We start from the raw sequence: 17518 nt of genomic DNA, 5'->3' as shown, positions 1-17518 counted from the left end.
TGCTCTATTTTACTCCCTGTAAGACAAGGCCAGTATTTCTTTGGCTTGCATTGATTATTTGTTAAGAACCACTATAAAAATGTGTTACATCTTTATAATTCTAAAACCAAACATTTTGTTTTCGTTGGATAATATTTATTGACGAATCCACAGTTCACATCTTGTAACTAAGGAGTGAAACCGGCATGTTAACTTGCTGAAATCCCAAAATGTGCAAATAATGCAATAGCATATAAAATGAAACGTCGCTTACCACAAAAATCCAATTTATTTCAATACTACTCGAATTTGGAGCGCACATGTAACGGATTACCGTCAGTTTAAGAATTTTCATTCGTATGGCGTCATGTTTTGACTTGACGTTATTGCTCTAAGATCATTCATGGAATTTCACAGAATTTTTATTTGATTCTAATTTTATACATTTTCCAAAGTTCTAATGCATTCATTCTATGTTCATGGATTTTAATAGGAATTTACTTTTTTTAATTTGAATTTTAACACAGCAAAACGATGAATAACCAATATATATTCTGCAAAGTTGGATATTTACAGCTATGCGTAGGGAGTGTTTTGTTTAAAATATGTACTACTTTCGGGTATGTTCTTTTTTACCGGGCCTGAGATGATGGGTGTTATATAATATTTACCCTTTACATATGTTATTTCCTGACAAGTTATCTAATACATATATATCTCAATGTGCCCCGTGGTTGTCAACATGTTTGTATTTTTTTGCACCCTTCATTGGGATTGTCGGGTTAAGTTGTGCCAATAACTGTTTGATTTCTTTGCCAGGTGTATTTTATTAATATTACTTCATGGCTTTACTCTTTAATTCACAGTTGTGGCGTGATCGTCATTTTGCAAGGAATTCCGCTCAAAACGGGTTTAGGGACCGTCTTAAACTTGCAGAGAGGTCAGAGTTGTTTGCTCCGTGAGTTTGAGAAAAAGAACAGTAATAAAAGAGCTGTTTTGCTTTTTGGTTTTTTTGTGTGTGCATGTACTGATGATGTGTCATAGATGGATACAAATATCCTTTCTTTTCTATTATAGTATTGGACATAGGTTACAATGCTTGTGGATTTATGTGGGAATTAAATTGTAACAGGCATTTATATGTCCATAAGTGAGTCTTCGTTAAGTAAAGATATATCAATAAATATATCTGATGTTTGTTACATAGCGAACGAAGCACGTCATATATTTAACACTAGTATGTTAACATGAATGTGGTTATTATAGCAGCAATGCCATGCATCCTACTGATAAAAATCCTTTTTTATTTTTTTTTGTCAAATTGTCGACTTTAATCATGGAATTATCAACTTTAATCTTGGAATTTCCGACTTTAATCTTTGGATTTCTAACTTTAATCTTGGAACTATCAACATTAAACTTGGAAATTCCAACTTTAATTTTCCTACCCCCATTAGTCCGTCACTGATTTTTTCCGACTTTCATTAATCGAGTGAATCTCTGAGTTGAGATAAATGAATGTCGCCTCTGCCAAACAGTGCTCTTCTTGTTTTGCTTTACTTTACTTTTGGTTGATGATTGCTATAGTTAACATCGATGCATAACTGCCTTTTCAGCAATATAATATAATATAATAAATGCATGTACTGCATACATAATTACAAATAATTAGCACGGGGGAGGGGGGGGGGATAACTTCGAAATTTGTTAGTATGGTTGTGCCATTTTTGCCTAAAAATATGTACCCTTTTTTATATAACATTTACTAATACTTGGTACCTATATTTATATATAAATATATACAAAGAATGACTTTTACTTATATACAATAGTTTTATTTTATAATGATTAGATTTAATGACTTTATATTTATGTAAATATAAAATCCCTGATTGATTCATATACCACAATTGGCCATCAATATAAAATTTCCAATAGCATATTTATATGAGATATGTAGAACATACCCTAAATCAATATAAAGTTATGAAAGAACAATGCATATCAATATAGAATGTCATTAAAAAGTAGTGTCATATATATAAATTATTTTCTCAATTCACTCTGTTCAACCGAAAATAAACTATTTATGTACTCTAGGCTCCTTATTTTCTGACGACACCCTAACACCAACCACGAAAAATAATACGTATGTCTCAAATATTTGCAGTGAAATTATTTCTGTATTAATAAAGACAAACACCATTATAGAGATTGTCAGGTGAGGTGACCATCTTCACAATTTATTAAACACATAAAACACAAGACAAATATCCTCAAATAGTTTTCACCACAAATGGCATCAGTTCATTCAACTAATATACAATGGCATCAGTTCATTCAATTAACATCCAATCTACAAAAGAAAAGCGCATAATTAAAATATGAACTCTACATATATAAGGCATGAACTGTTATACTGAAGATTAATCTTCCTATACACAAATACACGTACACACCACTCGTTAGATGGTCTCCACCCTTGTCGATAACTTTTCTCGTGCACGCACGATTTTGAATACTAACGGAACTTCTTACTCTATTGTTATTACAATTAGCCCGCTACCTAAACTCGAAAATTCATACGCCTGTCGTACATAAATATATTTATTTTCTCAATTCACTCTGTTCAACCGAAAATAAATTATTTATGTACTCTAGGCTGCTTATTTTCTGACGACACCCTAACACCTGGCTTGTCTACTCGGGCCAGCTTGGCCCTGGCTGCCACGAAAGGGCTGTTGTGTAGAAATAGTAGGAATAAAGCTCCCGCCATTATGTGTACCTTGACTAGGTGCTCCTGCTGCTTCAGCAGGTCTTTTACGGATTTGTTATTTCTCCGTCTTTGCCGTCTTGATTTTCCTAACTGCTCTACTTTCCGCCGCTCTGATACGTTTTTCATCCTCAGAATTACTGGCAACATCATCTGAAAGATAGTTACTCTTGAACTGTGTTCCAGCTACCCTCCGACTTATCGGCTATCCGGATCAGCTTGTTACGCTTCTTAAGTATTTGAATTGACTCTTCAAGAAGCTTCGTAGCTCTAGCGTGCCTTTTACTGTCAATATACTCCACGGCTCTTTCAATACTGTCTGCTATGTCAGAATTCAACTCAAATTGTATCTGGTTACCTTTGAAACGAAACGTGGTCTCAACTTTCTTCACCTTCTTAGCCAGACTGTGAGTTTTGTCGTCAAAGTTTCTCTCGATACCCGCCAACTTGCTGTTCATGTAAGTCTTGAACAAGGAAAACAAATCTGCATTAGTAACGTCTTCGTTGGAATTTCTGTCTGGTTCAACGGACTCCTTACTTAGTACGGGTACTTCACTGTCAGACATTATAAATCTTCCTATACACATATACACGTACACACTACTCGCTAGATGGTCTCCACCCTTGTCGATAACTTTTCTCGTGCACGCACGACTTTAAATACTAACGGAACTTCTTACTCTATTGTTATTACAATTAGACGCTACCTAAACTCGGAAATTCATACGCCTGTCGTACATAAATATATATATCGCAAAATTATGACCCATATTTTAGACCTATAAACGTATACCCATTAAAAGGAAGTTACACCCCACCCCTCTTTCATGGATATTAGGCTACATGAAGCTATACAATACTTTAGATACACGTCTATTTTTCTTTAACATTTTACAAAAAAATTAGCAACGAAAATAATGATAAGTAGATAAAGTATACGGAGAAACACAACAAACTAGGGGCTAGAAGTAAAATATCAGCCATTTCCAATATTAAAGTTGATAATTCCAAGATTAAAGTTGGAATGTCCAAGGGTAATCTTGATAATTCCAAGATTAAAGTTGGAATTTCCAAGGTTAATCTTCATAATTCCAAGATTAAAGTTGGAATTTTCAAGTTTGATGTTGATAATTCCAAGATTAAAGTTGATATTTCCAAGATTAAAATTGATAATTCCTTAGATTAAAGTTGGAAAATTCCAAGATTAAAGTTGGAAAATTCCAAGATTAATGTTGATAATTCTAAGATTATATTTGATAATTCCAAGATTAGAGTTGGAAATTCCAAGAATAAAGTTGATAATTCCAAGTTTAAAAATGACAATTCTAAGATTAAAGTTGATAATTCCACGATTAAAGTTGATAATTCCAAGATTAAAGTCGACAATTTGAAAAAAAAAGATGGCCCTAATACGCTTCTGTAGATAAGTGTTTTTATCGATGCAACTTTCACATTTTTTTTTGGTTTCATCTATGATTATTCTAAAGGTTCAGATGAATCAGAAATTGATATGCTAATTTATTATTAATTATAAAATTTAGAGATCAGCCGTATCAGTGGGTTACAAGGGCCCTTTATATTTTATTTTTTAGATATTAAGGTATTTTAAAATCACATGATTTTGTTTTAGGTATTACAAGAAACAAAACACATCAACAATTCAAAATTCAACCATGGAACGACAACATTGGTGTTCATTTTGTCTTATCCCTTTTAAGAATGAATTGAGTTTAAGAGCTCATCTTGACATCCATGCAAATCAACCACCAGTTCCTTGTAGTCTGTGTCCATTAACATTTGTACATCATAGTCAATTAGGAAATCATATCAGATATAGGCATTCGGATTGTATCGTCAACAAGTTTGTTGAAATTGCCGAAAGTATTTGCAAACAGAATATAGCAGACATCACAACTGAAATAGAATCTGAATCCGAATGGACAGAGAGTTCTGAGGAAGAAGACTCTATAGCAAGTAGTGAGGAAGGAGAATTTTTGGAAGAAAACTATAAAATGGTCAATACAGACTCTGAAAGTGTAGAAGAGCCCGTTGAAAACATTTCGAATGAAATGAAATACATCTTAGCACAAAATGGGAATGATGCTTCTGACAATGAAAATCCTGTTAGCGAATTTGATTTGAAAGGAATCAATACCAAAAATATGAATGGTTTTAATGGACGTTGTGACAATGCAATTAGTTGTGATGTTTCATTTCTTGTCAAATTAGAAAGGGAAAAAGCAGGAAGACATTTTTTGAATGTCACAAGAAAGTTTCCTAATTTAGAAGACACGTTACCTCTTACATCTCAACGACACACATCACTACAGCACACGAAGTCGGCGTTCTTTAATTCAGATGACGCTTTGTATACTCAAAGAACTAGTTATAATTTTGATGATGGAGATAATGACCCTTATATAAGGTTTGTAGGAAATTTAGACATAAAGATGCACATTGATTGTAAACTTTACAAACAACTTCATTTCTGTCTGACAATATGAATGCTTCGGACGTGTACATGTACGGTATAGATCATATAAGATCAAATGAATATTGTGATGCTGCATGAAAGGATCCCTAACCCACTAGTTTATATTATAGGGATAATGAAGAAATAATTGTAAACAGTTGTAAAGAGAGATAAACAGTATTCAGTTTAAGATATACTTTTCCCATGAAGAAAATCACTTTAGATTGTTTAATGCAGACAAGTAATAAAAACAACAGCGCTATTAAGATGATAAAATTAAAGGCATTTTTGGATAATTTTGTCGATGTCAATTGTAAGACATTTTACAAGACTACTTTTCTTCAATTATAGGTAAAATATGGAAACTTTTTACTGTTTTGGCTCATGAGTAGATAGATTATTAGAATTGAAAAATTTCTTGACTGAAACAATTATGATGACTTTATGAAGTTTTGCCGTTTTTTTTAGACATACACAATTTACGATTTTTTGCATAAAACCATCTCTAATACGGTTAACACCTAAATAATAAGTAACGGGTATCATTGATAATATTTCTTTAAAAGCTAAAATTTCAAAGACTCCATTAAGATATCTTCATTTAAACATTTTCACTGAAATTGTTAAGAAAATCAAGTTGTTTTAAACTCTTTTCGAATTTTTGTTGTTGACCTGTTAAAATCTTTCATGTAAAAATATTCTAAATATTTTATGAATACAAAATGAATATATTACTGTTAATAGAAGTCATAAAAGTTGATTCTTTTAAATCCCTTCGAACAAATTAAAGTTTTGCTCATGTTAAATAAAGAATCTTGTAAATATTTTCGTTTATTTACAATGCACCCTCACCTGGTTCTTTCACATCACAACTGGTTCAATTTTTTTTTTGTTACTATTTTAGTACATTTTTGTTTTCAATAAATCACATGAAAATGGGACAAAATTGTACTGGAATCCACTCCCACTTAAACAAATGTTTAATCTGCTCCTTAAGTATTTTTTTAATTAAGCGCAAAATATCAATAACCAAGTCTAAAAAGTGAGATCCGGCTAAAGGGAATATTCAGTACACCAACACGTTCAATAAAACTTTTCTTTTCAATTTTCAGTTATCACAATTGTACAACGTTATTTCATTTTTTAACCAAAGGTCACGTGAGCTCCTCTTATCAATTGTCGTTCGTCGTCGTCGTTGTTCGTTAAATTTTACAACAATTTTCACCTCCGGAACTACTTGGCCAATTCAAACCAAACTTGGTCAAAATCATAATTGGAGTACTACTAGTATCTAGTCTATAAAATAAAGTCTAATGAGTCTGCATGCCAACCGACAAGGCTAAAAATTAAACATTAGGTTCTTATATCACCATTTCCATAATTTAGATGCAATTACCACGGAGCCAGACCTTTCTTTCAGAAGCAGTTTAAAAACATGTTTCTAAGAGGTATTGTCAAAAAAATTCTGATTCGAAAAAGAACCAAATTAAATAATCTATCACAGCATCGGCCAAATAAAAACATATTCTGTTTTACAAAATTGAAAACAAATATTTTAGTTAAGGTGTATTTTAAGAAAAAAATGCGTTAGACCATACATTTTATTTGTGCATCCACTTATGCAATGTCCAGTGGCGGATTCATGGAGGGAGGCGGAATAAAGGGCGTTTGTGTCAGTTGGGACATCAAAATGTAATGTGTTTAAATTTCGACGCTGTTACAATTTTTTACTAATTTACATTTTTTCGAGTAAATCATGATCAGATTCTAAAACCATTCTCAGATTTCAAGATTCGGACGGCAGTTTTAAATCATGAACCACAATTAATCCTTTAGTACTGAGTGGATAGTTTGGAAAATATGTTTTTTCTCCTACACCAATCAAGTCGTGAACAACTTTATTGTGCTAGCTGCTTGCATCGTCTATCATTGAAAATAGGAGTTGTCTCTTTTTGTTGAATAGTCACTATCTTTCGTGTATGAAGGTTTTTCATATCTAATTAGTCATTGCATGTGTTATGAATAATTAAATATTTACTTATTGGATTTTACAGTATTTTATCGTAGATTATTTTATTTCATGAGAAAGTGCAGAACTTTGATTTTTTTCTATAGAATTTGACATGGGATTAAACGGTTTCCATATTCTTATTATTTTAAAATACTCCAAATTAGCTTAAAGTATTATAAGAGTGTTGTGGTTTGCTGGCTCTAAATCAAAACTTTAACTTCATTGCAATTGGTCTTCGTTTTAAGATTTTCTATAATCAATAAAGACAGGGGCATAATTCGACGACGGATGCATTTCTATTTCAAATAAAAGAGTAAATCAGGTTGTACATCATAATCATAAACAATCATTTCTATTTTAAGCGGGTCAATAATATATCAACACTATTGATCGTTTATAAAAACATATATAAATGGTACATACAGTGGTCAAATTTCCAGCCGCTATCCGCTACACTATTTTTCAGCCAAGTAAGCCACCTTTCCACCTAAAAACTTATTTATACTGGAATCTTCTTGACTTCACCAACTGGAGTCGGGGTTGGGTGGGGGTCGGAGTGGCGGAGGGGGGGGGGGGGAGCGGGGGGGGGGGGGGGGCATTTACCTGGAAATTGGGTTTTCTCCGATTTTAGATTCAGTCGATTATATTAAGAACATCCCTTGAATTTCCAAGTTCAGAACTTCAGGAAAAGTTCAGTTAAATTTGTTTTGTACACTTTAATTTTGAGTAAAATACACTTTTAACACGATCTACTTCTGAAAACCTTTATTGTATGAAAGTTCGGAATATCTTTTCATTTTTTACTTTGTTGAATTACCATACCACCTATTCCGATTTAGCATTATTTCCAGTTTTGTTAAAAAATACCAGCAAAGTCGGCGGTCAAAATAAACGTCATTTGCGCAATTTCTTCATGCTTATGAATTATTCTGAACGAATTTTAATATTTTACAACAAAGAATCGCTGTGTTGAAGACCCATTTGTGGCCTTGGTCTGTTTTCTGCTCTTTGGTCGGGTTGTTGTCTCATTGACGCAATCCCCGTTTCCATTCTCAAGTTTAAAATGTTATGCATAAATAAAATCTGCTTTTCATAAGCTTTCTTTTTTTCATACTAAATTTAACTACATTAAGAAATTGTTTGTTTTTCCTAAGTCTGAAATACAAGAAAAACTATTTTTTTAGGAAACGTTTGATACCTAGCTATCCCTATATATTGTTTTGTTTATCATTTATCTTTCGTAAATAATATACATTGAACTGTTCAGAATAAATATAAATCATTGTATTTTACCAAATTATTTGTACATGCCTTCTTAGTCAACCTGTGATTGTCAGATATAATTTAGCAAAAAAAAAAGGATTGAAGATAATTCATCTCACTGTCTTCAAAACTCATATAGAAAGTACACTCATACTATTAATATATATTTGGATAACGTTATTGAAAGTTTATATTGTAGTAAATGCACTAAAATGTAGATGTACACCACAACCTGGCTTATTTTTCATCTTTTAAATAAATTAATCTAACAGATTAATAGCAGAATATTCAGCAATTTTGCATCAAAATCATTCTCACGGAAACACAAATGTAAATGATTTTTAGTTCTTAAACTGGTGCACGGTTTAAGTGTTTTTGTTTATGAAGAAATATTAAGAATATAAAGACATATGTGGTCCATATAGCCTCAACAATTGAGAAAAGTTAACACTGATCACTTCATCAGATTATTTGAATATCATGCCCTTTATAGCTTAACATGCTTATGTAAGATAGAATATGTGTTTTTATCTGAAGATCAAAGGTTCAGACAAACCTATGAAATTTTATGGAAAAATAAAAAACATTTGGCATTGGTAAATAAAAAAAGGGAATTACTTACCACACACTTGTTAATTCTATGAAGCATTGCGTAAGAAAAACTACATTTCTATAAGAGTTTCTTTTGTGTCTGAAATTTTGGATGTTTCTGCAAATCTAGATATGGTGATTATGGTTAATATGATGAACCTGCTTTCGTACTCTGATCTCAAAAAATGTAAAATTGTATCTTCATACGGACAGTAAAGGCTGCTAACGTGTACAGTATATGACAATTGGGTATCATGCTTACATAACTGGCAATATAGTAAAAATGTCTGGCCGTCAGTATTTAGTCGGTGGGAGTACTGATATAATTGGAAATTCAAACTGTGTTTAGCATAATATGAAAAGAAACATTATAGAGATATAATTCAATGAATTTGTTCTTTTTGAGCAAGACTAGGAGGTTTGTTTTATTCAATGGTGGGCTCATTTGTTAACGATTACGTAAAAATGTTAGATATGCAAATTTTGAAAAATTCCAAAAAAATACAGAAATTTCCTAGTATTTTCATGATGTTCATCATTTAGAACAGTAATACTTTACACTAATTATCAATTGTTCCTATCGAATTATCACCAAAAAAGAAATTTAATTCAGTTTCACATATTGCCACCAAAATTTACCACATTACAACTAGCGTATCTTTATAATTTCATGAGTACTAATTTGATGATTTCTACGTTGAAACACACGAATTCTATGTTCTGTTAGTATTCTTTTCTTCGTTTTATATCCTTTGTTGCGAATTGAGAGACGTATAGACAATACAATCGTTGATAATTTCGTCTCATACAAATTACTGGCACCTTTTGGATTATTTAAGCGCTACTTCAGACCACTGTTAAAAATCGGTCTAGCCAAAAAAAAAAAGTGAATCCGTAAAAAAATCACGTGAAATGCTTCTACCATCTTACCGTAATGTTCATATGAACATATGGATTTTCTGTTTGCAAATATAAAAGTTATGCCTAACAATGCTTTTTTCGCTATGTACATAACCTTAATACTACTCGGCGAGAGAGTACCGTACTCTGGAATATACATTGTGAGTGTACTTCAGTATACAGGCCATTTCTTGAATTCATAAACAATTTATGATACAAAACGGCTTGGAGAACCTTGAAAAAAGATGTTTCCATTATTTCTATTAGATGTAATAGTATATCCAGTATCCAGTTCAAAGAAGTGGAAGTTACTGCATGCACAAATCACAGGAAATAAATATTTGCCAAATGCTTACCAAGCCCCTCTCTTCTACCCATGAACAAACTTTATGGTAAAATGGTACACAAATCTCGTCAATGTTTTTATGATATATCTTAGTTTGTGGGATGTTTTTTTAATATTATTAAGTGTTGTTAACAGCTGTTCTTTGATTGTTTCTGTTTTATTTACTCACAACTTTTATAGACTCATGACAATTTAGAACTTGGAATATAGTGAATTACCTGTCAATTGTTGAAGACTGTATGTTGTCCGTTAGATTCTATGGCTGTTTTTCCTTTTTGGTTGCTGTCCCATTGGCCGATGACTTATACCTTATATGTCCTTTTATGCATAACATCTACTGTAAAATGGTGTCAACGTTTCAAGGTAGCCGGGGTGTCTATTTGTTCGACGATAGAGTTTTCATAAACTCTGTAAAAGACTTATGGGTCAATGTACTTTCAAATTTCAATATTAAAACTTGAGGTTACAACACTTGTTTTTCGTTAATTAAAATACACTGAAATGAACTAGCTCATAATTATTTTATATGGTTTATATAGCGGAAACTTATTTGTCTTTATTGCAAAAATACTGCTTTTTTAATAGATGCTTTCGCAGTATAAAATTAAAATAGGAGGACATGGGCCTTAATTTCTTGAAACAAAACACAATTTGTACTAATATATTTCAATAAAATTATCTGCCTTTGGATTTTGTTCTGAAAATTTTAAACACACTCAACGAAACCTATTTTTTTAAGGATTTATTCCTTAATTTATAGTTGTAGATTTTTATGTTGTATATTGAATGGTGCTTGGTAAACTATTTTTAAACATACAAAATTTTGTTTTTGCAATATGACAAGAAAAGATCTAGATGCTCAGAAAAGGACACCCGATCTAACTTAACAGTGTATTTTCTAAATTCGGGTTGTACTTGCTGTGATTCAAGACTGTGCAAAAGTACATGTGTTATCATCTACTTAACTTTATCAAGAGTGAAATCTCAAAATGTCATAGGACCAAAATCAAATTACATAATCAAGCAGGTTTGCTGACTGCCGGAAAGGGTAACGTTAGACTGGTCCGCTACGTCGAAACCCGTCCTGCAAAAAGTTAATTTTGATCAGGACAACTTCGATTGAAAAGAGCTGGTTCTAAATGTAAAGTTTTACTGGTCTGTTCTCCATTAAGCTTATTTGTTCCTTGGTATAAACAATTTTAAATACAGAACTCATCATACTTTGATTGAAATAAAAATATCTTATGATCTGACTCGAAATCGAATACGTTACCAGGTTGCATACTAAAAAACAAAAGCTAACGTTCACTGTATATGTTAGTTCACTGTATATTTTAAGTGAGATAACATTTTCCAGTTACTTAGGGGGACGACCATTTGATATCTAAGGAATGGTGACAGGGACAGGAGGATTATTTGGCGGATTAAATATTCACTTCACTACTATATGTAATTTGAAACGGTGATTTTGATCGTAACATCATATGAGAAGTCTGAACAATAAAATATAAGTCATATGCAGTCAGTCAGTAATTTTGTAGAGTTATACACTGCGGTAAGTTCATGAATGATCAGACAGTTTGCTTTTATTTAATTCAGAGTTATTCAGTAGCCTTCCAGACAATTCAGTATACTGTTGATGTGTACAGATACATAGCAACTACCGAACATTAAAATACACCTGTGACGGAAAAGTTTTGTTCAAACCCTTTATTACTTTTCATGAATGGAGAGTTATTTTCTATTGTTCATCTTCATTCATCCGGACGTTTTGTCTTTTGAATACATCCATGGACACTTTCTTAAAAAGTGTTCTCCAATGGAAATAATTCTAAAGGTTGAAACGCGATATTGAATGGAGATGAAAACTTACTGAAACTAGATTTTTGTAGGTGGGATTGTACATTTAGTAATACAAGGAACACCAAATATCTCATTATTACCAAACAGCTTTTATTTGTGAATCGTTATTCCATCGTACAACATATAGTATCGTATTCACTTAAATTCAACAACAATATCGACAGTTTGTTTTACGATGCAAATCTTGGCTAAATTTCTGTCACAAATAGTAACCAGAGGGTAAAATTAAATATAATTCATTGTGTGCGTTCCTCTTCTGTGCATCTACAAAATATTGACTGTGTTAACTCAGTCGAATTGTTTTGTAATCTTGAATACATTATCATTATTCAATAATAAAAATTAGAGACAATTATATATCTCACTTAAAAATTTGTTTTACCTTTTAAGATATCATCCTGTACAGCAAAACTCGTTCGTTGAAGTTTTATATATACATGCAAAACAGGAGACTTACTCAGATAGTTTCTACAATAATATTGCGCTTAAATAGAATAGTTAGTCCAAGAAACTGAAATGGTCAAAATGGCGTATTTTGTATAATTTAGATATTTTGATATAGTATTAATGAATAGATTTGAGGGTAGCAAATACAATTTATAATCAATGTTCGACAAAATGTTGTTATAAGTTCAGTGGCAAATATTACGGATATAATTTTAAAATGTTAAAATGAAATTAAAAATTAGTTTTTCACTTAAATGATAGACATACAAAACAGAATCAAGAAATGTTTTAATCACGCGGATTTAAAAAAAACAACTTTTTTGTTCTCTATCTGATAATAGGGATGAAGGAAATAAACTTTCAGATTTTTTCTAATACTATTTGATACTCATCTAAAAAATATGCAGAAGATTGTTGTTCGCTGTTATAAGCAAAGGGGATACGCATGAAACACTGTTTTCTTGTTTTAATTTTATTTCATCTTATGGAATGGTTTGAACCATAGAATCACATTTTGTTTCCGAAATGACTTATAATCGAACACACCCTTATAAGTTAAAAAAAACCCTAGACAACATACCTGGAAATTTATTCTAGTTGTACCAATTCATTTTCCTTAGACGATTCTAAATCCAATATCTAATATTTTCAAACAAAAAAAAACTATACAAGAAAGACATGCGTACCCAATTACTTAAATTATAAATCTGGATGAACTCTATTCAAGATCGTTCATACTAATTATGTTACTGTTCATAAATACTTCGTTAATAGAGATTATCAAAATTTCATATTTTAAATAATCTGGTTTAATTCAATCAAATATGTGTGTGGGTGTTGCACTGTTTAGCTCATTGCCATATATGGCATCGTCATAGATGGCGCTCTCGCGCGGAATTTGAATTTTGGAAATCCTGTATCTGGCACTTGTTAATTTTTTGTCGACAACGAAGCAGGTGCTGCAGAAAATAGTTTAATTATTTAAAACTTAAAGATGCCAAGCAAAAGAAATGCCAGGGGATCGCAATCAAGGGCCATTGGAAAGAAGAGGAAGACGACCAGCAGGAAAGAAGGACAGGGAGTTCGGACCGTAGAATAACTCCAAAGAAGGACGGAGTTGGACGCAAACGAATGGACAGAAAAAGACAGGAGGTGGAACACGTGGAGACACAAGTACAAGAAGAAGCTGACATATTATCAGGTAATGAGTAGGAGGAGGATGCACGGGCATTCCCCTCTTTTATGCACGACCCGTCACACACAAATTTTGAAATGGCACATAATTCAATTGATTTCACACCGACACTAGAGGCTAGCATTCATGACACGGTGGGGGAACACGTGCCTTTTTAAATTAGGGAAAAGATTTCAGAGGGAAAGTTTATTGAGCTACATATTTTTTTAAGAACACAAAAAGAAATGGAGGAAGTGGACCGCACCTTCTGCCGCAGACTCATAAATTCAACAATTGGGGTAAGAAAATCATATTACAAAATTCGATTACACAAGCAGATGAAAGCAGATTTAGAAGTTTGGTTAGACTTTTAAAACAATACAATGGTGTCACTGTAATAACCGACGATGTATGGGTTTCAAACGAAAAAAAAAAGAATTGTTCACGGATAGTGCAGGAGGGTCCAAAGGCGGGTATGGAATCTATTTTGCAGTTCAGTGAGCCCAAGGCATATGGCCAAAACATTGGGTTGAAACTTGAATCACCTGAGATATGAGATTGTTAGAGTTGTTTCCAGTTGTAGCAGCACTTATGTCCTGGGAACCATATTTTGTTGACAAAAAAGTTATTTTTCATGTTGATAATCAGGCGGTTGTTGAAATCATTAATATGAAAACTAGCATATCAAGTAGAGTTATGACTTTAGTAAGACAAATGGTTTTAATAAACTTAAAACAATAATACGTCAGTTAAGGCAATTTATATCCCTTCAAAACAAAACCAAATTGCTGATTGTCTTTCTCGTTTTCAGTGGGGAAAGTTCAGAAGCCTAACTCCAGAAGCAGACCAGTGGCCAACCAAAATTCCAACACAGATCTGGAACATTTAAGTCAGGTGGCGGATTATATTGTCAACCAAGGTGTGTCCAAAAATACACAAAAATCATACAATTTGGCTCTGTCAAAACTTTGTGATTTTAGATCATCTTACAAATAGAAACAGCTATTGCCAGTGCCAGTCAATGGTTTGCTAAATTTTATAGCTTTTTGTGTCAGTACAAGGTATTCAGTGGGTACAATATCATTTTATATATCAGGAGTTTCATATCATCATAAAATACAAGACATACAGGATACTACAAAATTCTTTATAATTGACAAGCTTAAGGCATTAGAGGAAACAATAAGAATTCAAGGAGGGAAACGTAATGACATTAGACCACCAATTACAGTACATTTGTTATCAGATATGATAAGCTGTTTAGATAAAGTATGTTAGAATAAATATGAAGCTGCGTTATTTTCAGCATTTTTAGCAGTTGCCTTCTTTGGTTTGCTTAGGGTAGGGGAAATCACTAGTTCAAAAAACAAGTCTGTTATAAATGGCTTTAACCTAACAATTGCTGATATTTTAACTAAGAAAAAGTCCTGGAGCTGAGAGTAAGGTGGTCAAAAACTGACCAAAAGGGAAAGTCCGTTACTTTATTGATACCTGGGAACAGAAAAAAACTACTGTCTGCTACGACTCATTAACGACTACTTAAAGGTACGACCTACCTGTACCAATAAAGATTTTTTTATACATTATAATGGTATGCCCTTAACTAGACACCAATTCAGCAGTATACTGGAAAAGGCTTTAAATTTTCTTCATATCAGTAAAGGTCATATTAGGTCACATAGTTTTAGAATTGGGGGTGCCATTGAAATGGCCAGGCAGGGGTCTCAGAGGAGATAATTATGAAATTAGGCAGATGGAAATCGCATGCTTATTCTCACTATATAAGGTTGCAATTTTTCTAGTTACAAAAAGGCTAACAAGCTACAAGTTTTCACAGGTCCTAAGATTTTATGGATTGTTGGAAGTTCCCTTGTTCATTGGGCCAATGTAGAGGCAAGGACATATGGTAGGACTAACCTTGGACTGGAGTCCAAAGGAATCACAACATACTGGATTGGTCCACCTGGTTTACAGTTAAACGATTTGGACTCCCTACTGGTTGCGAAAAGGAAAGTTTTAACTTCTCCTAATTTCATGATTATTCACTGTGGAGCTAATGATTTGTCAGATTTAGAATTGACAGGGAAGGGTTTAATTGAAAATGTAAAAATTTTCTATCCTACGTTACCAGCTGCAGGCTTTATTCAAAAATGTTATTATAATCTGGTCTTCAATGCTACAGCGCAGATACTGGCATTTTGCACCCTTAAATGCGGGTCCAATAATCGAATCGAACAGTAGAGGAAAAGGGTTAATTCAGTGGTCAAAAACTTTGTAATAGAAAATGGGGGAAAAGCTATTTTACATGAGAATATTAGGGCAAGTGAAGTGTCCTTATACAGAACAGATTGAACTCATTTTTCACAAACTGGAAATCAGGTTTTCTTAAATAATTTACAAGGGGGGGGGGGGGGGAGCCTTTTCTACGCACAACAAAATCCACTTTTCCACAATGCTTCAATAGTTAAAATTTTGTGGAGGTGAGAACCTAAGTCAGATTTGGTAGCTGACTTGGGCTCTCATGTGGCTGTCCAGGGAGACTGGTAGTGATTGGTGGATTAATTCAATCGGCCCTTGCTCTGGGCCTGACAAGTACTACAACTTGCTGGCTTGGAAAATGTGGTTAGTGGTAACGGTGGAGTCTACAGATGGGTAACTCTGGGACCTCCTCCACTTCATCTTTAAGAGGGGAGGCCTACACCTGCCAACAGGTGGGGCACTAATAAATGGAGCATTGGTAAAACGAGTGTTTTCCCCGGTCACTCCCCATGGTAGGTGGTGGTGTAACCGTGTTTAACTACCAGGGTTTTATGACACTATGTCAACATAGGTCAGCTGATAGCCATTGTGTATAGGTAATCGGTAGTCACCCTGGCGCCTCAACAAAATGCTATAGAATACTCTGTAGCCAAAGTAATGCCACAAAGTAAAAATGGGTATTCTAATCATGAAAATGTAAATACACAACTGAGTATAGTATACAGAAAGTCTGTAGTATTTTAATCTTGGTATCCGTGAATTACAATAACAACTGACAAAGAGAGACAACTCTAAAACAATTTTAATCACTTTGTGATTAAAGAAAGAACTTCAACATAGTTTAGAAAAAACGACAACAACTCTTTATCGTTGTTCTTCATCTCATTGTTATTCGTGCAGTATTATTTTAGGGTCTTCTTCTATGAGTATTGCAATTAATAGAGATTGTCAAACTTTTATATTTTAAATTATCTGGTTTAAAGCAATCAAATATTTGTGTGGGTGTTGCACCGTTTAGCTCATTGCCATATATGGCATCGTCATAGATGGCGCTTTCGCACGGAATTTGAATTTTGGAATTCCTGTATCTGGCACTTGTTAATTTGTTGTCGACAACGAAGCAGGTGCTGCAGGAAATAGTTTAATTATTTAAAAAATGAGAATAGTTGCTGCTGTTTTCGTTTTATATTTTCAGGCACTAGTTTACTGTATTTGGTTGCAATATTATGGTCACCAGTATCCAAGCAATTCTTTCATGGTATTGGACCAATACAGGATAGTTTGGAGGAAATTCGCGTTTCTATGTTGATTTGGACATTTCCGTTCTTAAGCAGTTTATTTACATATTGACAATTGTGAATTAAGCAACTAGGAAGAATTGTAGTTTATTTTAATTACCAGTTTTATTATCTAAGAAGAAATCAAGACATTTTAAGAAA

General features: G+C 33.0%; 1 protein-coding gene across 5 annotated transcripts in view; it reads left to right on the top strand.

The window, feature by feature from the left end:
* Window positions 1–17518, top strand: part of LOC127725503 (zinc finger E-box-binding homeobox 1-like) — a 256029-nt gene that overhangs the window by 153379 nt on the left and 85132 nt on the right. For all 5 annotated transcript variants that reach the window (XM_052232560.1, XM_052232546.1, XM_052232538.1 and 2 more), the window contains exon 2: window positions 4383–5177. In XM_052232560.1, the coding sequence (XP_052088520.1) occupies window positions 4426–5177 (752 nt within the window). In that variant the 5' untranslated portion in view covers window positions 4383–4425. The remainder of the gene's footprint in view (window positions 1–4382; window positions 5178–17518) is intronic.

Source organism: Mytilus californianus, unplaced genomic scaffold (genome assembly GCF_021869535.1).
Source record: "Mytilus californianus isolate M0D057914Y unplaced genomic scaffold, xbMytCali1.0.p SCAF_1, whole genome shotgun sequence".
NCBI lineage: Eukaryota > Metazoa > Mollusca > Bivalvia > Mytilida > Mytilidae > Mytilus > Mytilus californianus.
Note: the sequence above shows the minus strand (reverse complement) of the source record. Positions and strands in the feature narration are given on the sequence as shown.